The sequence below is a fragment of the Suricata suricatta genome, chromosome 6 (genome assembly GCF_006229205.1).
Source record: "Suricata suricatta isolate VVHF042 chromosome 6, meerkat_22Aug2017_6uvM2_HiC, whole genome shotgun sequence".
Lineage (NCBI taxonomy): Eukaryota > Metazoa > Chordata > Mammalia > Carnivora > Herpestidae > Suricata > Suricata suricatta.
In genome coordinates this window covers 119,594,874-119,622,091 of record NC_043705.1, presented here as the reverse complement: position 1 = coordinate 119,622,091, position 27,218 = coordinate 119,594,874, and the positions used below count along the sequence as shown (strand labels likewise).

The 27,218-nt window shown below is 39.4% G+C and overlaps 1 protein-coding gene and 1 long non-coding RNA gene across 2 annotated transcripts in view; one reads left to right on the top strand and one right to left on the bottom strand.

Moving 5' to 3' along the window:
- The window catches only part of CPLANE1 (ciliogenesis and planar polarity effector 1), a 134,672-nt gene that overhangs the window by 29,120 nt on the left and 78,334 nt on the right, over positions 1-27,218 (bottom strand). The window contains exons 32-43 of the mRNA XM_029940985.1: positions 26,658-26,924; positions 25,700-26,470; positions 23,643-23,809; positions 22,440-22,572; positions 21,520-21,574; positions 16,483-16,587; positions 13,925-13,996; positions 12,564-12,673; positions 12,027-12,222; positions 11,657-11,806; positions 6,182-6,435; positions 2,012-2,096 (exon numbers count right to left, since the gene is read on the bottom strand). Coding sequence (XP_029796845.1) covers positions 2,012-2,096; positions 6,182-6,435; positions 11,657-11,806; positions 12,027-12,222; positions 12,564-12,673; positions 13,925-13,996; positions 16,483-16,587; positions 21,520-21,574; positions 22,440-22,572; positions 23,643-23,809; positions 25,700-26,470; positions 26,658-26,924 — 2,365 coding nt within the window. The remainder of the gene's footprint in view (positions 1-2,011; positions 2,097-6,181; positions 6,436-11,656; positions 11,807-12,026; positions 12,223-12,563; positions 12,674-13,924; positions 13,997-16,482; positions 16,588-21,519; positions 21,575-22,439; positions 22,573-23,642; positions 23,810-25,699; positions 26,471-26,657; positions 26,925-27,218) is intronic.
- Positions 10,858-14,461, top strand: LOC115293211. The gene is made up of 2 exons (XR_003909420.1): positions 10,858-10,964; positions 14,181-14,461. It is a non-coding gene; the product is annotated as an uncharacterized LOC115293211 (long non-coding RNA).

The window sequence follows — 27,218 nt, the reverse complement described above, 5'->3', positions numbered from 1 at the left end:
GCAAAAAAGTTTTCTATCTTCCTGAGTGGTAGATGCGAGAAAAATAAGTCAACTCTGAGAAATCAAAACCTCTGTCTTGCCACATGCAGGTATGGGATCTGAATTTACGCCATCTAAGTGGGAGAGCAACTCCAGGCCAAGAAATGTGTATGAAAACTTGTCCCAAAACCTTTTTCTACTTCCGTGGATAGCAAGAAGCAAATACAAAACCACTTCAAAGACAAACATATACAACCCAGAACTCCCCTAAAGATAAGTTCATGATAAAAAAAAAAGTTACAAATCACACAAAGAAACAACCATGAAAGAGAGCAGTACGCAGATTTGACCATTGAGAATATGCACATATTAAATAGACAAAAGGGCATAGAAACCTTAATAAAAAAACCCAGCATAATAAAAAAATTAAATCCTAGAGCAAAGAAGACATAGCAGAAGAGAAAATTAGTAACTAAGAGATAGACTGGAGGACAGCACTGAGTGTATCACTGAGAGATAAAAAGGTTGCAAGTACTAGTTAAGAGACAGACAAAGTGCACATGCACCGCAATGTTTACAGCAGCACTATCAACAACAGCCAAAGTATGAAAAGAGCCCATATATCCATGGACGGACGAATGGGTAAAGAAGGTGTGGTGTGTGTATATATACACATGTATAAAAATATAAAATAAACCAAAAATAAAGAGGAAACTTCAGGGGCATCTGGGTGGCTCAGTCGGGTTAGCATCTTACTCTTGATTTCAGCTCAAGCCATGATCTCACAGTGCGTGAGACTGAGCCCCGTGTCAGGCTCCATGCTGACAGCAAAGGACCTGCTTGGGATATCCATCTGTCCTTCCTTCCTTCCATCCTCCCTTCCTTCCTTCCTCCCTCCCTTTCTCTCTCTCTCTCTCTCCCACCCTGGGCCCTCCCCTGCATGCAAGTGCTTATTCTCTCAAACTCTTACTCAAGCAAATAAATACAATGAAAATGTAAAATTAAAAATATAGCCCAAACCCCATAATATTGGGAAGCTAAAAATCCCTTTTATAAACTAAAGAAGACATCTTTTGTTAGGTTTATTTATTTTCAGAGAAAGAGAGTGAATGAGCAGAAGTGGGGGAGAGGCAGAGGGAGAGGGAGAGAGAGAATCCCAAAACGGCTTTGTGCTGTCAGCATGGAGACCCAGGCAAACTGTGAGATCATGACCTCAGCCAAAACCGAGAGTTGAACACTTAAACTGACTGAGCCACCCGGGTGCCCCTAAAGAAGACATCTTAATACAAATTATAAACTATTTAGAGCTGAACACCACCAAAACATCGTTCATATCAATACTCCTGTCTGGGTCCTTGCAGGAACACATTCGGCTTCAAATACAGACATTACAAAAAAATAAAGAATGAAGTTAGGAAAAAGCCAACAAGTTAAGCCCTCAAAAGCAGAAGAAATAATAAAGCTATTAATAGAAATATATGAAAAGGAAAATTAGGGGTGCCCCTGCTTGCACTTTCTCTCTCTCAAAAATAAACATTAAAAAAAAGGAAGTTAAGCAATAGAATCATCAAACCAAAGCCCATTAAAAAAACACACACATTACATTGCTGACAAGACTAAATGAAAGGCCGTGCAGGGATAACAACAGATAGAGTAGAAAGGTTTTTAGTACCCTCATTTCATTGTTTCAATGAGAAATGCAAAGGCACGCCGCCTTACCACTGCCGGGTCGTTTAACCAGAACCTCACATTCCAGTCCTGCCGATGACCCGGGGCAGAGCTGCGCGCAGCCTCAGCGAGTGAGCCCGCGGTGCCCATCTAGGAGGTTACATACAGCCCTGGCTTCTCAGGAACAAACAGCACCGGTGGGAGCTGATCCCACCCTCCCCAAAATAATCCTAATCTGACAATTAGGGGACTGATGGCTTCAGCTCACAAGTGAGAACCGTTCCCAGTTCGGGCACTCCCAGGGGCAGGGCTTCCTCTTCGAGAGCCGCGGCTTCAGCCCCCCGCCCCCCCCCAACACACAAACCTTCCGAAGTACCAGTGGCTTTTGAAGCCAATGTTTTTTCAGATTCAAGACCAGAGGACAATTCAATGTGGTCTAAGGACTCCCCCTGTAGAAAAACACAACAAAATAACTTGAAAATTTTAGTTTGATAATTTCACAATACTGTTAAATAATTTTATGTACGTTTTAAATATTAAGGTAACGAGAAAGAAATGGGATTACATCCAATAACAGCTAAATGGTGGGGATAGATGAAGAGAAGGAAATTTTTTATCTATTTGTAGTCTAAATGATTTAACCTTTCCTAAGGAAAATGGCATCACACAATTTTAAATCCTTTAAAAAAATATTTTTTAATGTTTATTTCTGAGAGAAACAGAGAGAGAGACAGATAGAGCATGAGCAGAGGAGGAATAGAGGGAGAGGGAGACATAGAATCTGAAGCAGGCTCCAGGCTCTGAGCTGTCAGCACAGAGCCTGATGTGGGGCTTGAACCCATGAGCTGTGAGATTATGACCTGGGCTGAAGTCGGGCACTTAACTGACTAAGCCACCCAGGCACCCCGGCATCACACAATTTTAGACTGGGGAGGAATGTTAGCTATCAGACAAAACCTTTCATTTTACAGATGAGAGAAGAGGGCCCTGAGAAACTGAGTGATTTTCGTGGTGGCAGAACATGGATCCAAACCTAGGGCTTCAAAGCCCCTAGTCAGCACTTGTGCACAAGTATCCCTCTGCCTCTTCCAGGCTTACAGACTGTTCTCTTAATTAAAATAAACAAGTCAAAACCTTTGTATTTATGTGTACATTATAATAGGATGAGAACATTTTAAAACAATATGTCCAATCTTTCATTTAAATTAGTCCAGTTTGGGGCGCCTGGGTGGCTCAGTCGGTGAAGCGCCGACTTCAGCTCAGGTTATATCTCACAGTTTGTAGGTTCGAGCCCCACGTCAGGCTCTGTGCTGTGACAGCTCAGAGCCTGGAGCCTGCTTCTGATTCTGTGTCTCCCTCTCTCTCAGACTGTCCCCTGCTGACGCTCTATGTCTCTCTCAAAAATAAAGAAACGTTTAAAAAATGTTTTAAATTAGTGCTGGCTGCTTCAGAGTAGTCACCTTAGCAGACTAAATACTTTTGGAGTTTGAGCAACCTTCCTTTGAACTCTTCCTTTAAAATGGTCTCCCCCAAGCTTGTGCTACAATTATTAGTAACTATTTTGTGAGAAGTCTTTATTATATAAATGTGATTTTTATTACTCTCAGAATCTAAAACTGAGAGAGCAAAGATAGCCATTAAATAAACATTCATCAAATGCCTGCCATGTACCAAGCAAAAGTCACAATCCCTATCCTCCAATATTAAAAAAGGCTTGGGCCGAGAGGAGAGCTGTAAACAGACTTTTAAGGAACTTTTTCAAAATATAGATGTGTGATCTACACCCTTCCCCTTGCCCAACCACTACCGCTTCCTACGTCCACACCCTTCTTCCCCAGACTCAGTAGGCTGGCCATGTACATTTTGAAAAAGATTATGACTTACACATCTGTCCTTTTATTCAATGGATCCAGATGTGTGGAATTTCCTTCTCTAAACTATTTCTTTGGCTTGCTTTCTCCCGAGTCTCTTACTACCTCAGAATGCTCCTTCTCAAGCTTTGTGGTTGAATCTTCATCTTTAAAAGTTTGTGCACCCATGAAAGTTTGTCCTTTATCCTCTTTTACTCCTCATTCCGTGTACTCTCTCTGGTTGAGTGCCCTATTATGACTTGAACTTCCTCCTAAGGACTCTAAAATCTGTATCAACCCAAATCTAGCTCCTAAGCTCCAGAAGCATATAGCCAACTGCCTACTATTCTCACAGCACCTCAAATTTAACATGTTTCTGACTGTAATCACTATGTCTTACTCCTCCCCAAACACACATACCACTTCTTCCCTAGTTTGGAAAATGACTCCAGGCTCAAAATCTGGACACCACTGTGATCTCTCTATTCTTCTTCACCTTCCCATAGGTGATTACCCTCTGAGTCTGTGACATCCTTCCCTCCATCCTCAATGCTAACATTCAGGTTATTATTACTTCTTGGCTTGGTATTCAGTGGATCTCAAACATCAATCAGTAAATACAGTATAGAGTTAGCTACATAAGAATCATTCACAAAGCTTTCTAGTAACACAAATTCCTGGGTCCCACCTTAGGATTACTTAAAATCAGAATCTGAGGAGTATGGGTCCATAAGTTTGTAATTCTAACAAGTTCCCAAGATGACTCTAATGAGCAGCTAGTTTCAAACCACTGGGACCCAAATGATCTCCTTGTTCTCAGTCTTTTTTTTTTTTTTAATGTTTTATTTATTTTTGATACAGAGAGAGACAGAGCATAAGAGGGGGAGGGCAGAGAGAGAAGGAGACACAGAACCAGAAGCAGGCTCCAGGCTCTGAGCTAGCTGTCAGCACAGAGCCCAATGTGGGGCTCAAACCCACAGATGTGAGATCTGACCTGAGCTGAAGTGGGAGGCCTAACCCACTGAGCCACCCAGGCGCCCCATCCTTGTTCTCAGTCTTATCCTCTCTCATCTACCCTCCACACTGCTGCCAGAGTGTCTGATCATATCATTTCACTGCTTAAAATTCTTCAGTGGTTCCCTACTGCCTGTTTATGGGATAAAATCCGAATCACTTGACATGGCAAACAGGATTTTCCATCATTCCTTAGCTGCCCCTACCTTCCTCTACTGCCAGATGTACCAGCAACCCTACCTCACAATGTTCTATCAGCCTTTCCTTATCTAACTGATGAATATCAATTCATTGCCAGCTCAAGAGTAAGCTCTGCAGAACCTTCTCTGATTCCACAGCTTCACTCACTCACACAATAGCTCATGTGTCTAGAAGTGTTCTCACTACACCTTGTTCACATGTATATACTGGAGTGTACATCTCTCTCCTTTGTTAGATTCTAGGCTGCTTGAGAGTAGTGGCTCTGTATGCCTTACTTGTCTTTCCACTCCCACAACTTAGCACACGGCCCAGCATGTAGCAGAATTTTGTTAAAGGAACAAACTCTTAACTCTGGAGCAAGGCAGGATCAAGACTAGATTCAAGGGTAAGTAATGGATTTGGCTCTAGATATGCTTAATATACTAGAACATAAGGCAAATTTGTAAGTGATTTCTTGGAATCAGGAGTTCCAAAGATGACTCCGAAACTTAACACTCATTTTGAAGTGATAGATCTAAGTCTGGGTTAAAAAAAAAAAAAAGGAAGACAACCAAATAAACATCATAATAATATTACTTAATAGTAGTCCTACCTCATATTTTTTCAGTGTAATTTCACATATGTTTAATCTTAACTTTTTAATATGTGTTAAATGTTTGAATTAAAGAAATACTATAAACCTAATAAATACATCTTTTAAAATCCCAACCTGCTAGCAGCTGGAATATTTGTCAGGTAAGTCAAGGATGGAATTCTTATCTTGCAGACAAATTTGCATTTCCCAATACAAGGTTTTTGACACACTCAAAATACTTTTACTATTAGTGTCTTAATCTTTATTTTCTGTAAATTATATTTCCTAAAAAAAAAAAGTTGTTTGTGCAAAGTAATTCATGTTTGTGACTTCCTATTTGTCTAACTACCGTGATAATACACATAATCTCTTTCTCATGAGTGCTTTTTAAAGATAAAGAAAACATCTAAGAACTACTATTCCCATTGTATAAAATATTTCAAAGAAACCGAGAATTCCAAATATAAAGACAATAATATTTATAAAGTTAAAAAAATCTTACTGAAGGAAATGATAATTAAGGGCAGAGTTTATTTAAAACCACATCCCTGATTTTTAATTCAATGATTTCTTTTCCTGGTAGGAAGCACTGGTTCACTTCTTAAAAATTTAAGACAGTGGTTCTCAACTTTTGCCCCCCAAAGAACATTTGGCAACATCCAAAGACATTTTTTATTATTATTATGCTACTAAACATCTTACAATGCACAGGACAGCCTCCCGCCACAGAGTTATCTGGCCCAAATATCAGTAATGCTGAGGTTGAGCCACCCTAGCTCAAAAAAACAAAAAACAAATTTCCTGTTATTTTGAAAAACCAAGTGTGTAAAATTATATCACACCCAACTCTCATAACTCTGTACCAAACAAATAGCTAAAACAAGAGATAGTCTACCTTATCACAATGTCGATCTAGCATTTTTTGTCTGGGACAGTCCTGCTCTATGTTTTCAGCAATGTTCTCTATTGCTAACAGTTGTTCATCGATTTTCTGAAGCTTCGAGGTGAGGTGCTCTAGCCTGCGAGCCGCAGAGCTCCGCGCGGGGTGAGCCGCAGAGCTCTCCCGTAGTAGTTCCCATAGCAGATACTCTTCTGCAGCGGTTGACTTGGAGCTCTGCTCTTTGAGTCGACAATCTGGTTTCAGCATATCTAAATATTAACAAAGGTAATATCAGAATTGATCACAATTAAGGGAGAAGTAGATGCTGATGATCCAATTTTCTTGAAGACCTCATTTTAAGTCAACATAATGTTCCCTCAGAAATTTTCTAATACTTCAGCTTCTTAACTTCTGAGTGTGGTCTGTTGTGAAATAAGAATATATAACAGTATTACTATTACCACAGGATTCCATATACAAGTCAGTTTGAATGTTACTTTTACCCTCTGCTTCATCAAAAAGCAACTTTACTTTTACAGTAAAAGCCAGGCCCTCTGTGGGCCATTAGCAACTCTACATGGGATCTCAGGCTAACATCAAACCTCCCAAGACCAATATCAAAGCCAATGACTCTACCTCACTCTTAAACTCAATTGATTCTTGTCCCAAATTTGAAACACTTCTTTTTTAAATGCATCCTTTTTCTGGCTTCTGGGTCTCTTCCTCCCTGCTACTGGTCTTCCCTCTTAGTTGTCTTGTTCTTTTCTGCACCTGTCCCTCTGACCCATCAGTATTTCCAGGACGCCAGTCTCTGCTCACTTTTCTTCTCACTCTGCCTACTCTCCCTGGGTGATGTCACTGATGCAGCAGTGACTCTAATATTCACATGGCACCTTTGTGAGCTCCAGCCCTTAAATCCACCTGTGTCCTGGAGATCTCATTTGGCTTGTCCCCAAGCAACAGCAACCAAAACTCTGCCCCTCCAACCTGCTCCCTCTTCCGGACCCCCCAGGTTGGTGAACAGCACCATCACTAACCCAGGTTCCTATGCCAGAGGTCTGAGAGTCATTCGAGGTTCTTCTCTTTCCTTCAGATCCAAAGTAACACTAAATATTGATGATTACCAACCCAAATCTCCACTCCTACCACCACTGCTTAGGGGAAGCTTTCACAATAGATAGACCCCAGTTAGTATCTCTATTTTGCCGCTATTTAATCCATCTTCCACACAGATTTTTAAAAATGTTTTTATTTGAGAGAGAGAGAGAGAGAGAGAGAGAGAGAGAGAGAGACATGGAGGGAGGGAGGGAGTAAGCAGGGGAGATGGGCAGGGGGAGAGAAAGAGAATCTTTTTTTTGTTAAGGTTATTTATTTGTTTTGAGAGAAAGAGAGAGCACAAGGCATGCACAAGCAGGGAAGGCACAGAGAGACAGTGAGAGAGATAATCCCAAGAGGGATCCATGCTGCCAGAGCATAATCCAGCCTGGGGCTTGATCTCACAAACTATGAGATTATGACCCAAGCCAAGATCAGGAGCCAAATGCTCGGGGCGCCTGGGTGGCTCAGTTGGTTAAGTGTCTGACTTCGGCTCAGGTCATGATCTCACAGTCTGTGGGTTCGAGCCCCGCATCGGGCTCTGTGCTGACAGCTCAGAGCCTGGAGCCTGCTTCAGATTCTGTGTCTCCCTCTCTCTCTGCCCCTCCCCAGTTCACTCTGTGCTCTCAATATAAATAAAGACATTAAAAAAAAGAATTAAAAAAAAAAGAGTCAAATGCTCAAATGACTGAGCCACCCAGGTGCCCCCCCCACATAGATTTTTTTAAAACACAAATCTGATACTGTTCCTTTCCCACCTCAAAGTCCTCAGCGTTTCTCTAATGCCTTCATCTTAAAAGTCCAAATGCCTTAGTGTGAGGACAATGCCATTCAGTCTTTGCTCTGCCTCCCTCTCCAGCTCATTTCTTGCTGTTTCTTTTTTCAGTTTATTTATTTTTGAGACAGAGAGACAGAGCATGAGTGGGGGAGGAGCAGAGAGAGAGAGAGGGACACAGAATCCAAAACAGGCTCCTGGCTCTGAGCTGTCAGCACAGAACCTGACACGAGGCTCAAACCCATGAACCATGAGATCATGACCTGAGTTGAAGTCGGATGCTCAACTGACTGAGCCACCCAGGCGCCCCTCTTGCTGTTTCTCAAACAAACAAAACCATCCCACTGCCCCTAAACAAAATGAAATTCAAGTTTCTCAACCTCGGCAGGCTCCATCAAACCTTCAAGTCATTGCACAATCTGTCCTCTCAGTCTGTATGCCCTTTGTCTCACCAAGGCCTACTTTCCCTTCAGATTCCATTTAGGCTTCTCTCCTCTCAGTAGTCCCAGTCCTCCCCAGAGATGGAGTAGATGCTGGATTCCCCAGTCTCATCTATACCACCCTGACAGCACTTACCATGCTGCGTCATATCGTCGCCTTCTCTGCCTTCCTTTCCTCCTCAGGTGAGCCCACAGGCAGAGAGCCTGGTATTACACTCTTCTTCAGCCCTGATACCTGGCGCCTGTCTTAGTGTTTACTGAATAGCCACTCAAATGAGGATTATGATGCCTGTCCTACCTAACTCAAAGAGGATTGTGAGGATTGAATTCTGCAACAAAACACTCTGAAAAATGTGAATCACTGAATGTATATATATAAGTAGTGCTTATTATCTTCCAGCCCCAATCCAGCGTGAAGTTTCCCATGAGAAGATAATGGTAAATGCCAATGCTGGCAATGGTGGTTGCATTATCTTCCCTTACCTGTTTTGGCCTTACCTTTTTTTTTTTTTTTTTTTTTTTTTTTAAAGAATCTCTACACCTAATGGGAGGTTTGAACTCATGAACCTGAGATTAAGAGTTGCACACTCTTCTGACCGACCCGGTCAGGTACCCCTGGCCTTACTGTTTTTAGCTGGACTCTCACAGTACTTTACCTCTATCCTTCCTGTTTTCTCAGCAGCCTGAAGTGTCTCCCTTAGTCACTGTCTGGAAAGAATTTCATATACAAACTTCATGTAGAAAATACAGCAAAAGAACTAGACATACTCAAAATCCAGAAGGGCCTACATACATAATGAAACATAGCTTCCCTTTCTTTGGAGAATCTCCCCCATTCCCAATGACTGACAGAAAAAAATCTCCTAGGAGGGCTAAATACTGAGTTCCATTGACCCTGAAATGTTCTCCCTCTGTCCCGCAAAGCTCTGCTTGCTATTAATAGCTAAAAGCATTCCTTTTGGAGATGGTTTCTAAAATAGGAAGCTACTGTCATTCAAAATGCTGAGCAAGTACCACTGAAAGCAGGAATTATTATTTGTTTCACTTTTGTTTTAAATACCTATGGCCGCTGTCCCTCCTTCTGCCTGCCTTTTCCTAGAACACAAATCCCATTCAACTCTATTGTGTAACTATATTCTGAATCTTTAAGGTATATTATATAAATCCCACGATGGAATTTATTTTCAAAATATAAATCCCTTCCTTTTCATTGGCATTTTAAAGTTGTTCGCTTTAATAGTAGAAGGGTCCGCTGACATATTTTTGTAACCAGATCCACAAAAGGAAGTTCCAAAAGGTAGAGTAGACTTGATCTTACTGATGAAAGAAATTAACCTGTAGCTTGCAGTCATTTGAAATGCTGGTTTAGCATATTCCGGGGTCAAGAGGAGATGGATCTGGTTCTGGTTGGTCAGAGTTTCAAAAGTTGACAGGTGTGAAAATGAAGAGAAACTAATTAAGTTGCATTTGGCTAGATGCAACCCACATGATAACACTATGAGGTTGCATCCCACAGAGATACAAGTAAGAATCAGATAAAGTTAATTTACTTGCAAAAAAGTATCCAAACTATGAAGCGACTGAGCTGGGACTAAAAAGCAGGAGTGTTCTGTTTGAATCTAAAAGTTAACCTTTCCGGAGCCTGTGTAGCTCAGTAGGTTAAGCGTCCCATTTCAGCTCAGGTCATGATTGCACATTTCATGGGTTGGAGCCCCGCATCCGGCTCTGTGCTGGCAGCTCAGATCCTGGAACCTGTTTCAGATTCTGGGATTGTTTCCCTTTCTCTGCCCCAACCCCCCATTTGTGTGTGCCTTCTCTCTCTCTCTCTCAAAAGTAACTCTTTTCGGCAAACAATTTGACAATAAACTATTAAAAAATAATAAAAAAAACTTTTTTAAAATTAAAAAAAAAAGTCAAGCTCTTTTCACTCCCCCACACACTTTCCCAGCCTTAAAGATGGTGAGCTTCATATATTTTCCCTCCAGTACCCATGCACCAAACAGCTCCAGGACAGGAGAGAGAAAGGGCAAAGGCTTCAAAATCTGAAATGCTATCACTTGGGGCACCTGGGTGGCTCAGGTCAGATCTTATGTTGGTGGGTACGAGCCCCGCGTCAGGCTCTGGCTAACAGCTCAGAGCCTGGAGCCTGCTTCCGGTTCTGTTTCGCCTTCTCTCTCTGCCCCTCCCCATCTCATGCTCTGTCTCTCTCTGATTCAAAAATAAATAAAACATTAAAAAAATATTTTTGAAATGCTATCACCTACTGGTATACACAGCTGTAACACGCATGCCCCAACACATCCTAAGGTGAGGTTTCCTGCCACCACCCCCTTCTTACTCCTCCAATCTCCTGCGTATGCTCTGTTGATAGACAATTAGCAGGCAGGGCTGGACTCCGCCCCCCAAGCATCTGAGCACCTCAAGGCTGGGTCCACCCACGTCTCCCAACAGCCGTGGAACCCAGAAGGGAGACTGAGTTTCTGCTGCAGTAAGTTTGACTGAATATTAAGATTAATATAATCATTTGCTGGATAGAATAACTTAAGGTTTTGGAGAAATATTCTTCTAAATCTTGCAAATATTTAGCAATAATGCAACCTCATTTGTAGCTATAAAGTTGATATTTTATTAGTAATATTTTACAGTTGGCTACATACTTGTGTATTTTCTATGTGCTATTCTAGATTCTCCCACCTTTTTAAAGTTTATTTTTGACAGAGAGGGGGAAAGAGAGAGGCGAGCACGTGCATGTGTGCAGGGGGGAGGGGGAGGGCAGGGGAAGCCACCCCAAGAGTCAGACATTTAATCGACTGAGCCGCCTCTCCTACCTTTTTAAACATGAGAATTCCTTTTTAACAGCAAAGCACACACGACATCCCGCAGGACATTTATTTTCAGCCTCCTTAATTAAGAAAAGACAAATGCACAAAGAGCTGTCGTCCCTTGCAAAACACCCATGAGTCCCAGCCTTGGAACTGTGACTCTACCTCATTTACCTATCTGCCTCCACTCTCCTTAGCAGGAGAAAAGCCTTTTCCTGTTTGTTTGTTTGTTTGGGTTTTGTTTTTGTTTTTGTTTTTTTTTTGGTTTGTTTTGCATTTACCAAGTTTTAGAGCTTACTTCTATGCAACGGTAATTTAGGGGAGGGAGAGAATCCTGTCCCACATCTAGAGCATTCACCTGTATCGCGCTGCGTTTCTGAAGGCACAGGTGAGGTAACAGCAGGCTCCTTCCCTTCTGTAATGCCTGCTCTCCAGCTTCTGCCATCCAGACAGGATGGAGACACTTTCGTAGGTTTAAAAAATAAATCCATGGTGGAAGTGGCAGGCTCTATCAGGAATATGAAAAGCATACAAAGACTGATTCTAATTTTCTAAACAAGGTATTTAAAAGACGAGCAGAACATTTCTAGATATGCACATAAACATCCAGGAGTATAGTGGGTTTGCAGGAGGGGAGCTAAGAGACTTGAGGAGGGGGAATGAGGCTATACTAAAGAATTTTTCAAAATGTTTTTAACCTACTTAAAAAGTAAGAAAAAAATTATTACCTGCACTCCTAAGACTGTGCAGGGCGACAGCATTTGTAACTGAAGCTGCCCTAAGATGTAACTCTGCAGAAGAGTGGACTTCCAGATGGTCACTTTGTTGTCCGATAATATTCCCATTTGAAGGCTCTTCTCTGACAGGCAATTCCTGTAGATCATCAGCTTTGATGTCAATTACATTTATGTAAGTGTGTCCAACCTGAACCAAAACGCATAAAATCAAAGAGGGTTACATTCTTTTTACTCTATAGAGCCACTCTGAACCCTTCTTCTGTGTAAATAAAAAAATAACATTTAATTCTAAATATGAAGAGCTTATATGAATTTAACCTAGGGAAAGCTGCAGGAAGTATGTGTTATGGTCTTAGCTTATAATACTTTGGGGTATAATATCTAAAACTTTTTTTTAATCTTTTCAACAAAGGTACATAGATGAGATTTTAGCCTCATTTCATCTATACAAATGAATAATGCAGAAGACCAGAATAAGTTTTAGCACAAAGGTACTATGACCTCTGAATAAAACACAAATATTAGTACCGGATCAGATGGTGAAGGTGACAAAGGTTTCTCTGATATTTCAGTGGAAAGTTTGAGATTTAAATATACATCTGGCGCCAACATTTCAGAAACATTCAAAGGCTCATGTTCTGAAAATTAAGAAAAGAATCATCAGGAATATAAAAAAGTCTACAAATAACTCCAAGTTATTAGCATTGTAACAAGTGAGCAACAAACAACATAAAATTTTCTTGTTAAAAATCTAAGTAGGGGGTACCTTGCTGGCTCAGTCATTGGAGTGTGTGAATCATGATCTCAGGGTTGTGAGTTTGGGCCCCAGGTTGGGTGTAGAGATTACTTACAAATAAAATCTTAAAAAAAAAAAATCCAAGTAGAAGTTTCATGGGTATAAATAAATTCTTCTATTCTAAGGGCAATTTATTTTGGAGTAATAATAATTGAATGCAGACTGATCATTGCTTTTTTCATATGAATGATTCACAAGAATAAAAAGTAAGTCATGTCAAGAAAATGCTGTAACTTCCTATTTCCATTTCAGATATATTAAGTCATGTTTAGGAGATTTCAAGAAAATCAGTTTAGGAAATTAACCCATAACTAATATCTTTAACTCTCAACACTGTTTCTTGTTGTTTGTTTGTTTGTTTTAACAGGTTTATTGAGATATAAATCACATCCTTTAAAAGGGCATAAATCAGTAGTTTCTAGTATATTCACAGAGACCCTGGCTAAATGTTACCACTTAGAATGTTTAACACAGAAATTTTACAAAAGTCATTAGCTTCTTATTCAAAAGTACAATAAAGAAGCCTGTCACAATGGATTAGCAAATGGTCTAATTCTGTGTCTTCTGTCCTAGGACTCTAATTTTACTTCCTAGTGCCCCTGCAGCACAAGCAGGGGAGAGGCAAAGGGAGAGGGAGTGAGAGAGTCTTAAGCAGGCTCTACACCTAACACAGAACCCAACCTGGGGCTTAATCTCAGGATCGTGAGATCATGACACGAGCCAAAACCAAGAGTCAGACACACAACCAACTTAGCCACCCAGGTGCCTGCCCCCTAGCATCTTATTTTTAAAAGAATATTGCTTTCAAATTTCATATGTAAAATATAACTTGTTACATTGAATACTGGGAACTTGAATTTAAACCATATGACAACCAAAAACCTAGAAAAAAGGAAAGTGAACATACTTAAATTATCAATCTAGCTCTATGGAATCAACTGATTGATTTTATTCCTGTTTTTTATGGATAGTGATAACCCTTTTTTTTCCTTTTCTTTTTTTTCTTGGACGGTGGTAACTCTTGTTTTAGCATCACAAAAACACAATCTTTAATTAGCAATGCTATTATCAGAAAAAAAGAAAGAAATCACACCTGATATGGAAGAAATGATTTGTTGATTTTTACAACATTCAGAAACAACTTCTTGAGAATCAGCTTTTTTATCTTGTGGTCAGGAGATTTGAAGTAAAAAGAAAAAAAAAAAACACAAAAAATTTAACAAACAGAAAAACTTAAATACATCAATGCAGATTTTTAGATATTAGGTATTAAAGGTAGTAAAGTAGACTGCTTACAAGCTTAGTTTTTAAAAACGAATAACTTCAGATTTTATTATTATTTACCCCAGGCCTGATACCTGAAAGATAAGAGACTTCTATCAAACAGGCTGCCAGCTTTAGAAGACTACCTAGCAGCAAAGTACCTCCAAGGCTTTCACAAAGGCTTTAACTTTTAAGAATGTTTCTCAAATGCATCTTCAACATTTATATCAAAAAATTCCTACATGCTCATTCAGATAGAAAGAAAAACTAAACAGTGAGATGCATTTTATGACCTGTCAGATGAGTAAAGATAAAAGAGCAAAATCAAAGTGATGATGAAAAAAAAAAAAAGGCTCATATATGAGAAGATACTCATTGAGGCATTATTTATAGGAGGAAATACCAGAAACCACCTAATGCATTCAACAATAAAGAATTAGTTAAAAACATCTGGTGGCTCAGTCTGTTAGGCATCCGACTTTTGGCTCAGGTCATGATCTCTCGCGTGTGAGTTCGAGCTCCATGTAAAGCTGTGTGCTGACAGTTCAGAGCCTGGAACTTGCTTCAGATTGTCTCCCTCTCTCGCTGCCCTTCTCCTCCTCACAATCTCTCTCAAAAATAAACAAACAATTTTTTACAGAATTAAATATTTTATGGCCCAGCTGGAAAAAGGAATATGTTTACTAAGTACTTTTTGATGACACAAATATTTCGCACAAGCAGAAATCAAAGTGAAAAGCAAATGCTTGAAAATATAGGTAACCTCTGTTATCCAAATCTAATTCATTCTTAAAAATATGCTGCAGAGTCAGATACCAAAAAACTTTTTAAATGGGGGAGAAAAAAGGTGTCCCAGCCCATCAAATACTGCCAAACATTATTAAATAATTCTTAAACATTTAAATAACTATCCCATCAAGGATTACTAAATATCAAGCATTTTGAACATCACTTCCTAGCTAACATTCATTTAATCCATTAGTTTGTGTGCAATATGCAATAATATTGACCATATCTGATAGAATACTGATGCTATACTGCAAACATACCGTACGCTATAAGTAAACATATAATACAAATACTCCACTATAATGTAACTATATGCTACAGTGTATACACTATATACATATATATACACACACTATATATGTTTGAACTATAACGTAAATAAATAATGAAATAGTATGTTAAAGAGACTAAGTAGAGGGTATCCAAAGGTAGCTGGGTAAAAAACAAATACTGGGACCCACAAAGGGTTAAACTCTCAGGGAAGATAGCAATAATATTTGGAAGATGACAGTTCAGAGAGGGAGGACATCTGTACTATATACTGTATCAAACTATGTAAAGTGTGCTAAAGACAACTGAAAGAAAAATCATCAAAATGTTACTTCTAAGTGGCATGATTATAGTTAATTTCACCCTCTACATAGCTTGCTAATTATCCAAATATTCTATAAGGATCATATATTATTTTGAAACTATATCAATAAATATTATTTTATAATAATATGAATTAGAGGTTTAAAAAAGCACTTGCAAGGTTCTGAACACAATTAAGAGCAACTGGTTCCTAAATAACATAGAAAAGAATTGCTACAGCACAAAGATCAGAGCACTTACATTAATGAGGAAGTTCGTCAGGCAAAATTCCAAATAATGGATCCTTCGACTTTCCTCTGTTCTTGGACACAGTTACACATGCCCTTCCCACAGCATTTCCTACCTAGTCCTCTTTCTAACTCTGCTTCACCAGCCACAGCCTCAGGCCTCTCAGTCTTAGGCACAAAATCCCAGGGAAGGCAATTAATGGCATAGAGAACCCAAATTCAAAACATTGTTTCTACTGATTTGGGATGTAGTCCATGGTATTTTGAACAAACATTTCTACTGTGTTTTAATTAAGTTACCATAAATTCAAGTGAAAATTTGAAGTTTAAAATTTGTCAGGGTGCCTGTGTGGCTCAGTCAGTTAAGTGTCTGACTTTAGTTCAGGTCATGACCTCACGGTTCATGAGTTGAGCCCCTCATTGGGCTCTCTGCTGACAGCTCAGAGCCTGGAGCCTGCTTCAGATTCTGTGTCTCTCTTTCACTCTGTCCCTCCCCAGCTCTCTCTCTCTCTCTCTCTCTCTCTCTCTCTCTCTCTCTCTCTCTTCTCTATCTCTCTTGGTCTCAAGTATAAATAAACATAAAAATACTTTTTAAAAAATAAAATTTAAAATTTATAAAGTATATACCAGGGTTGAAGACAAGAATTTGGGATTAGTAACTACTATCACATAACTTAAAATTCACTTTAAACCATTGTTTTGGAAAAATAAAACTAGATATATGCAATGTTGCAAAAAATATATGAATTTTAAAAATTAAAGTAAAATAGCATTTTACCTGGGTCTGTATTTGTACTTGCATCTTGAAATTCTACAGGTTTCTTTCTTACAGAGGCCATGAAATGCAATCCGGCTGAAGTATTAATATCATCTTGTAGCATTTCTTAAATATAACAAAAAACATTGAAGCAATCATTGAGAAGCTAACATATCCAGAAGCAGAGCATCTAATTCAAAGGAGGCGAGGTGTGGGGTGCCCAGATATTATCAAAATTGACCTTTTTAAAAGAATTTTTAATGTTTATTTATTTTTGAGAGACAGCATGAGTGGGAGAGGGGGAGAGAGGCAGAGGTGAGAGGGAGACACAGAATTTGAAGCAGGCTCCAGGCTCTGAGCTGTCCAGCACAGAGCCCAATGTGGGGTTCAAACTCATGAACTGTGAAATCATGGCCTGAGCTGAAGTCTGAAGCTTAACTGACTGAGCCAACCAGGCGCCCCTAAAATGGATGTTCTGAATGAGGTGGGCCTACGTTAACTCTCAACGGCAGCTCAAGTAAATTCAAAACCAAACTGTGGAGGATACTGTATGTCTGGCCTAGAAACCTAGATGTTCTTCCAGCTGATGAAGATAGAGTAGAAAATGTTATGCAAGAAAATGATATGGTCAGATTGATGTTCTAGGAAAACCACCCCAGCCAGTATGTGGAAAGTAGATTTGAGTGGATAAAAGTGAAGACAATCAGATAGGTGAAGCCACTGCAATAGTTCAAATAAGAACCTTCAGTAATGGTGAGAAGTGGGGGAAAGACAACACATTTACAAATTACAAAGCAGCTAAAGGGGAGCCTGTGTGTCTCAGTTAAGCGTCCAACTCTTGACTTCAGTTGAGGTTATGATCTCATGGTTCATGGATTTGAGTCCTACATCAGGCACTGCGCTGTCAGCTTGGGATTCTGTCTCCCTCTCTCTCTGCCCCTCCCCTTCTTGCTCTCTATCTCTCAAAATAAATAAAAATAAACTTTTAAAAAAAGGACGTAAAATAGTCAAGACCTGCTCATTGATTGGATGAGAAGGCAGGGGAAGACAGAATTCAGATAACCAATGTTTTGGGGTTGAGTTGGTAGTGACACAAATGGAGATGGAGAATTAGGAGAACAAACCAGTTGGTGGGGAGGGATAACAAATTTAGACTGTACATACAGTGCTTAAGTTAATTTCCACCTAAGTGGAGAAGTTCAGCAGCAAGTAGAAACGAAATCCAAACTATTATGGAAGTTTGTGTTTAGCTATGGATTTTCCTGGGAGATTATCCAGGAAGACGAAGTAGAATAAGACATTATCAGTGCACCTGGGTGGTTCAATTGGTTAAGTAGTTGACTTCGGTTCAGGTCATGATCTAGCAGTTTGTGAGTTCCAGCCTCATATTGGGCTGTGCTGACAGCTCAGAGCCCAGAGCCTGCTTCTGATTGTGTCACCCTCTCTCTCTGCCCAACCTCCTCTCAAAAATAAATGAACATTTAAAAATTTTTAAGAAAAAAAATAAGAGATTATCAATTATGGCACATGGTAGTATAATAAATATACATATAAGGGCCCTTGGGTGGCATCTTGACTTTTTAAAAAATTTTTTAAATTTACTTTTGAGACAGAGACAGCGCGAGCAGGGGAGGGTCAGAGAGGGAGAGAGAGACAGAGACAGAATCCGAAGCAGGCTCCAGGCTCTGAGCTAACTGTCAGCACAGAGCCCAACGCAGGACTCGAACCCACAAACTGTGAGATCATGACCTGAGCCAAAGCCGGAAGCCCAACTGACTGAGCCACCCAGGTGCCCCTTGACTTTTGATATCAGCTCAAGTCTTGATAACAGGGTCGTGAGTTCAAGCCCCACACTGGGCTCCCTACTAGGTGCTGAGCCTACTTAACACATACACACACACACACACACACACATATTCAGTCTTCATCCTTCATGGAGTTCCTTAAGTCTTTGGAATTTCCTGAGTAATAGGAGTGTCTGTTGTTATATCTGAGTTTATGCTAATGAAGTGACTCTTGATGGGCACCTAGATACCTTCAGGACAGGTGCTGGTCACTACAGGGATGAAGCACATGATTAGAGGGTTAAAACTGTCATCAGCCCCACCACACCCCTATCTCTGGGGAGGGGAGAGCAGCTGGAGATGTAATTCACTCACCAGTGGCTAACGATATAAGCAATCATCCCTTTACAATGAAATTTCAATAAAAATCCTGAAATAATGAGGCTAAGGGGGCTTCTGGGTTGATGGGCAAGGGGATGTGCTGGGAGTGGCGCACACAGGGAGGGTGTGGAAGTTCTGGGCCTCCAGTCCCCATACGTTCCTTTATGCATCTCATCCGTTTGGCTATTCCTGAATTGCATCCTTTATAATAAAACTGTAATCATAAGTAAAGCTCTTCTCTAAGTTCCTGAATCATTACAGAAAATTAGTGAACCTGGAGGGTGAGTCATGGGAATGCCTGAATTTGTAGTTGCCTGGGCAAAAATGCAGTGTATGGGGACCCCATTTGTAGCTGATAGCCTGAATTGGTAAATCTTTTGGGACTGAGCCATTAATCTGTGACATCTGGGTTAACTTTGGGTTATTGTCAGACTATAAGTGAATTACAGGACACCAGGTGGTGTCAGAAAACTAGAGAATTATTGTTTGAAACACACATCCATGGGAATACTATGCTGTCATTAAAAATGGCATTGTAGAGGGGCACCTGGGTGGTTCAGTAGGTTAAGCATCCAACTCTTGATTTTGGCTCAGGCTGTGATCTCCAAGTTCGTGAGACAGAGCCCCATGTCTGCACTGACAGCACGAAGTCTACCTAGGATTCTCTCTCCTCTTTCTGCCCTTCCCCTGCTTGTGTGAGCTTGCTCTCTCTCAAAACAAATAAACTTTTAAAAGTAATGACATTGTAGAATATGTAGTGATATGGGAAGGGAAGATATCTACCTTAACACTAGTATGTATAAACAAGTAAGTTACAAACAAGTAGAGGAGGTATATATATATATTCAGGAGATATATATGTGTATATATATATATATATACACACGTAATATAAATACATGTATTTACAGGTATATGTAAGGACATTCAAAAAATAAACCCTAGGGAAATATTAACACTGGTTAACTCTAAACAGAAAAACTATGAGAGGGGCACATGGGTCATGGTCTCGTAGTCTGTGGGTTCAAGTCCCATATGGGGCTCTGTGCTGACAGGATCCTGCTTGGGATCCTCTCTCTCTCTGACTCTCTCCCACTCGCTCTCTCTCAAAATAAATAAATGGAGGAGGGCATTTGTTGGGATGAGCACTGGGTGTTATATGGAAATCAACTTGACAATAAACTATAAAAGAAAAAAATAAACTTTTTTAAATATATGGGAGATTTGGAGGGGGTTAATACTATTCCTATTTCTATTTGTATTTTCTAAATTTTCTTCAGTGAACATTGCCTTCACAAAGCCAAAAAAAAAAAAAGAAAAGAGAAAAAACCCAAACCACTGTTAAAAATAAAAAAGAGGGGTGCCTGGGTGGCTCAGTCGGTTGAACATACAACTTCGGCTCAGGTCATGATCTCACAGTTTGTGGGTTCAAGCCCCGCGTTGGACTCTGGGCTGACAGCTAGCTCAGAGCCTGGAGCCTGCTTCGGATTGTGTCTCCCTCTCTCTGACTCTTGCCTGCTCATGCTCGCTCGCTCTCGCTCTCTCTCTCTCTCTCTCTCTCTCTCAAAAATAAATAAAGCATTTAAAAAAATGAAAAAGAAAGTGGTTTTAAGACAAGTGAGTGGGAAAGAATACCAAAAGGATTAGGAAACTGAGAGACAGAAGCTAAGCAAACAGGTCAGTTAGGAATAAAAAAAACTGCTTGGTTTAGGCACGCAGAGGCCTGATGCAGGGCGGTGGTGCCAACAAAGAGAGGGAGCACCAAATCAAGAACTAAGTGAAGGAGTGGGGTAACAAAATGAGGGGTAAATCAACAGTGACTTTCAAGGTAAAAATCTTATCAGTCAAGAGAACGGTGATTTCACTAATGGTGAGATGCCAGTTTAAAGTTTTGGACTTGTTAAGTTTAAGGTGAAAGTAGAAAAGAAAGACGAGGGAGGATAAATGTGCCTTTGAGTATCACTTGAGTATAGCTGAAGCCAGAAGAGTCACCATTTATGTAAAAATTACTGAGGAGAAAGCCCTGGAAAATACATGCGTTTGGTGGCAAGAAGTAAACTGACCAACTAGAGAAAGAAGAAAATTTACTATCTTCTAAACAAGTACTCTTTTCTGAACTGATTCCTTACTTTAATGTGCATGTATTTTGTATGATGAATTTGACAGGCATGTTCTTCCATAATTTCCTTTTAGACCTTATACATCAGCATCTTATTTGAAATTTTTTTGCATTTATTTATTTTTGAGAGACAGAGAGCGACAGAACATAACAAGAGGGGCAGGGAGAGAAAGAGACACAGAATCTGAAGCAGGCTCCAGGCTCTGAGCTAGCAGTCAGCACAGAGCCTGATGCAGGGCTCGAACCCATGAGATCATGACCTGAGCCGAAGTCGGACACTTAACCGACTGAGCCACCCAGGCACCCCATCAGCATCTTATTTGAGATTCTAATTAATTACACTGCTCTACTGTAGAGATCAGCAACTTTTTTCTGTAAAGGGCCAGATAATATTTTTGGCTTTGCATACTATATGGTTCCTCTTGCAACAAGTGACCCTTGCTACAGTGCAAAACCAGTTACAAACAATGTGTAAATAAATAGGCATGGATGTGTTTCAGTAAAACTTGATTTACAAAAATAGGTGTGGTCTGGACCTGGCCTGTGGGCCATAGTCAACCACTGCTCTACCGGGTAACACATCAGAACACAACACACACACACACACACACACACACACTCTCTCTCTCTCTCTCTCTCTCTCTCTCTCTCTACATCTTGTCAAAGATCAACTGAAAATAATTGTCTCATTTATATATATGTATATATATGTAATTCTAGAAAGCTCATTTTAACTTTGAAATGAGACACTACAATAATCATGTTTATACATACCAAAAGGAATGTCAAAATCATCCAAAGGCTTGGAACCACCATGTTCTTGTTGCTCCTAAATGAATCCCCAAATGATCAATCTTGTAACTCAAAGACATTCATTATTTTGGGGGGGGAAAAGCAAACATTCAATAGCTAAGAGGATTGTTGCATTTTATGTATAGGTTCAAATCCTATTCTAGAAATATTTATTTACTGTATCAAAGTAACTCTACCAAGGAGTTCACAAAACTTATAAGTCAAACAAAAAAGAACATTACCAATTTAATACAGTTACTAAACTACAATGTTCTCTACTGCAAAGTAGTTTCAACACTCAAATAGTAATCCACCTATCAAAAATGCTTGTGAAGTCAACATTTTTACTAAGTGCCTCCCCACATGCTCTTGAGGACTTACTGAACTATGCTTTTAAAAAATCCTTGCAAACAAAACTGTTCGTGTTTATTTAATGTGTTGCAAAAATAAGTAAACAGTCACCAAAGTTAGAAGGAATGTTTGAAAAGACAAGACTTAAAATATTCAGGTTATATAATATACCTGCGCGTGGGAAATGCTGGAGGCATCTCAGAGAGATCAAACTGTACTAGGAGCAACCCAAAGAATATATACGATATGCATTTAGAGATCACAGAAAAAAGCAAGGAGTGATTTCAAATATAAGAAAGTCACATAGGCAGATGCTCTACACTATAGTTTATTTACCACCAACTTGCTTTTCCCATTTGCGGCTGCTTATTCACTGTTCCATGAGGGGATGCCCCAGGGTTTATGTACCTGCTTCACATCTTTAACGATGTAAAGATTCTCCTACTCACAATCAGAAGCTTCCAGCAATCAGAAGACTAGATAAACCACAGAGACCTTCCAAACTCTGTCTACATGCAGAGCAGGGAAGAATGTATAACAGTTTTCTGTACCTTGGATTTCATAACTATTTCGGAATCATTATCATGGACAATGGAACTCTCTCGCTGGAAGGCCACACCTGCTTTTCTCCTTAGCTCCTCTAATATTTTTTCTTGCAGCTCCTTCTCAGCTCGTCGTCTTTGTCTGTTAAGAACAATAGTATAAAATATGTTTTTACTATTTTAGTAACATCAGTTTTTTTACTTATAGTATGCTATACAGGGAGACAGTTATATGCCATTTATTGACATAAATTATTTTCAATGGCATATAATTAAATTAGCAGGATACTCTGCTAGAACAAAAGCAAATATAAGTAAATGTCAGGGACACATGAAAGTTATTTCTAGTTCGTCAACTACTGAACTGACTTTTTCTGGAATCTCAGGTCAGAGTCACACCTTTTAGGTAATTTTCTTAACTCTCTTTCCTGCAGACTCTAAGCAGATTCCAGGAGACCTTTGGGATACCTCCACTCACTTTTTTGAAGAAGTTAAGCACACTTAAGTGACAGTGAAATCCTAGCAAGGAATAAAGAGGGACCAAAAAGTCAAGGAGAAGACTTACTTTGAAAAAGGAATACCTGAAAAAGATGGAAGGAAAGAACCATTTCTGGAAAAAAAGGCACTGGTATCAGATTTTAGGATCTGATAAATGTGAAATTTTAAAATATCTTCTAGACTCAGTAATAACCTACCAGTCAATACATTTTTCAACACCCATTATGAGTAAAACACTATAAATGCTCTTCATTATAAGTCACACCCTACATGCATGTTTCTTAGTATCTTGAAACAATTCACATCACTTACACTCCTGCTTCTAATGTAAGAATCTGGAGGATATGGTAAGATGAATAACAAGATTACTTCACAGATAGTACACAGAATACTGCATGAGATGCCAAATGTTTATCCTACAAAAGAAAACTGCTAATAATGTTTCAGAAAAATGTAAAAGAATCTTCTGGCCTATAAATTCCTGTAAAGAATTCCTTAATAAGGTAAAAAAAAACAGTATTTATCTGTCACAATATAGAAATTTTCCTCATCACAAAATGTGTTCAGATGCATGACACTTGATAAGAAAATTGAGCTTGCACTTGTGTATAGGCTGGGAGGTTGAACCAGATAACTTTCACTTTTCTAATTCTATTATTTTAATAAGTTTGTAGATAAGTGATAGTCTCAAATAAAATTCCACTTAAAACTTGCCTTTTTTTACTGTCCTTTCTTTGTTTCACTTCAGATGATTCTATTTTGGCCTTTAGAAGCTGAAGTTGTCTAGAATCGCCTTGCTCAAATAAATTAGGTGCTAGTTTCTCTTGGCTTTGTTTGAATGCAGTTAGATTCTCAAGGGGAATAAGTTGTGGGGTTTTGCACTATAAGAAATAAAGCATAATAATTTAAAGCTACAAACCTCAATTATGTAATACATTAAATAAAAATAGAAGAAAACCTTTGTTTAAATTAAAATGTGAGAGACAGAACATGTCAAAGATAACAAACTGATTTGGACTTGTAAGATGAGCATCCACAGCTTAAAGAACAAATGAGTTTATGCTTTTTTGTTTTGGGGGGGTTTGAGAGACAGTGTGAGCAGGGGAGGGTCAGAGAGAGAGGGAGACACAGAACAGGTTCCAGGCTCTGAGCCAGCTGTCAGCACAGAGCCTGACATGGGGCTTGAACCCATGAACCATGAGATCATGACCTGAGCTGAAGTCGGACACTTAACTGACTGAGCCACCCAGGCGCCTCATAAAGAATAAATGAGTTTAGGGGCGCCTGGGTGGCTCAGTCGGTTAAGTCTCCGGCTTCAGCTCAGGTCAGATCTCACGTCCGTGGGTTCGAGCCCCGCGTCAGGCTCTGTGCTGACAGCTAGTTCAGAGCCTGGAGCCTGCTTCAGTTATGTGTCTCCTTCTCTCTGCCCTTCCCCCTCTCATGCTCTGTCTCTCTCTGTATCAAAAATAAATAAAACATTAAAAAAAAAAAAGAAGAAATGAGTTTAGAGTGCTAGAAATTCCGACTGGGTCATGCTACTTCAGCAGCTAAGCTAGAAGTCCTCACCTTCTTAATTTCTATTCTATATTAAAAATCTTATAAATAATATACATGATGTCTAGCATTTGACTTAAAATTCTTTGGAACAGGAAGGATACAGAGAAGTGGAGATTATGGATGGAATAGATTAACAGTGTGTTGATAAGTACTGATGTCAGATGATGACATTATACTGTTCTAATAAAAATTCTTTAAATCTCTCTCAAAACATCTACTTTTCCACACCTTTAATCCTTTCTTTTTGTTCATAACATGTTCAGAAGAAAAAGGAGTGATAAGCACTTCTCCTAAAGAGCAACCATTTCTTTTCCCAGTACCATTATCTTCAAATCTTAAAATTAAAAATGTACCAGAGAATGAATTTTCAATTACCTTCCTAAGACGGTACTACTGACTTAAAAAATTAGAGCCTGAACAATTTGAATTTCATAAACTAAAACTTACAACTTTAAAGGGATTTTGTGGGTTTATAAACATTCAATCTTTTTAACTACTTTAAAAATACACCATTTTCAATAGCACAACTACTTACAGACCTCAGTCTATTTGACAATTTTAAACTGTAACAGTTTTGAAGGCAATCATATCACAATTACTAGGAATGTCAAATGTGTATGCATGCTTGCACATGTGCTCTTTCTTTCTCTACACACACACACACACACACACACACACACCCCCTTATCCACATGAACAAGAATACTGGTCATTTTATTTTACTTATTTCTTCTCTGAGCAGAAGAAATACCTATGAAAAAAGTCTGGCAAATTCTAGTAATGGTGTACAAGACAGACTCAAAAGCTTTAAAATACCTAATTACCATTTTAAACTGGATATTTATATGTTCTTTCCAATAATAGAAGCATTATTTTTATTTAAACAATTTTAGGAGAATTGTTTTTAAAAAATAAATGTGAAAAGCCTAAGAGAGTCTTAACTATAGAGAACAAACTGAGGGTTGCCAGTGGGATGTTGGGTGGCAGGATGGGCTAAATGGGCAAGGGGCATTAAAGACACTTGTTGGGATGGGCACTGGGTGTCATATGTAAGTGATGAATCACTAAATTCTACTTCTAAAATCATTATTACACTATATGTTAACTTGGATTTAAATAAGATGTACTTTAAAAAATGTAGTGTAATCGCACGTATATGATTCATGGTATGAAAAATGTAGGACTGCTTTTGCATCGCTTTGCCAAATCATTACCATATTTTCTGGGAATAAGCATGAATGAAGTAATGATAGCCTTGGGTATTTTCTTTCTTCTGCTACAGTTCTCATAGGTATTGTGGGAATTGTTACTGATGCTCTTGAGGCAGAGGAAAATATATAAGAAGGTGTAACTTGTAAGTGCAATAATGGAAGTCCAAAGGAATTCTGAGGCAATATTTCAAGGGACCTTGGCTTAACATCAAGTAGTTTTTCCGGTTTTATAAATACTGAAGAGCCCTGTTGAGGTGTCAAGCTTTCATGTCCAACACACTGATCCACGTTCACAGGCTCAGGGGTTTCCGTAATTACAGTTTCTGCCCATTTCTTCTGCTCCACTGCTGTTTTTATGGCTTCAGTATTATACTGGCTCAAATTCAGATGGGACACTGAAGTCGTGTGCATTGCTCTCTGTAGCAAAGGAGGCTGGAAGGAATCAGATAATCCCCAGGCCTCTCTTGGCTGTGGTGGGGGCCTGAAGGGAACTTGCAGGGCTCTTCCTGTATGGAAGGAATGGGCCTTAAACTCATGCTTAGGCTGAAGCTGAAGCAAAGGAAAACCATCACCAGGCCTGAAAGTTTTTGCGGCTGGGATAAGACTTGGCATCTTCAGAATAGCAGATGATGGGGACAAGAGGCGGAGGGCAGAGTTTCCGGCAGGAGCTGCAGACAGGGCAGGCGTTGGTAAGCTCTGAGATGCTGGAGTTAATCCTGTATTCTGAGATGGGCCTTCTGATGGACATAAAGGAATACTCCCACGTGATACATTCTGGAAGAGAAAAAAGCTATTATGTAAGTTTAGAATATATTACAAATGTCTTATTTTGTTAATGATGTTCAATGTGTTTTGAAGGGGGTGGAATATAATAATTGCTAAAAAGTTATTTGCTCAAATAACAAAAAGCCAACAACTGAACCACGAGAACAATTTTTAATGGTATTTTTAAATGCATTACCTGTACATTCCCATTATTATTTTGATCAGCCTGCACAATTCCTTTATGGCAGTGTGGATTCTTCTCAGCAGGCTCTCTGGTATACTCTCCCACAGATTGTGGCTTCATAAAAGATTTTTCCTTAAAACTTCTACTGGTGTCATCAACATCACTACTCCCTTCTGTGGGGTTTGATACTTGGCTTCCCACCAAATGCACAGCCTGAGACTGGTTGGCAAAGGATGATCCTACTATTTGCATTAGGCTCATGAAGTTGATCTGTTGCAGCTAGAATAAAACAAAATTTAAACATTTTAAAATACAGTGAAAAGAATCTAAAGAAACAATGACAATCATCTGAGTATTCCACAACGGTCATATTTTTTATGTTTATTTATTTATTTAATTTTATTTTTGAGAGAAAGAGAGAGACAGCGTGAGAAGGGGAGGGGCAGAGAGAGAGAGGGAGACACAGAATCTAAAGCAGGCTCTAGGCTCTGAGCTGTCAGCACAGAGCCTGATATGGGGCTCAAACTCAGAGCTGTGAGATCATGGTCTGAGATAAAGTTGGCTGCTTAACTG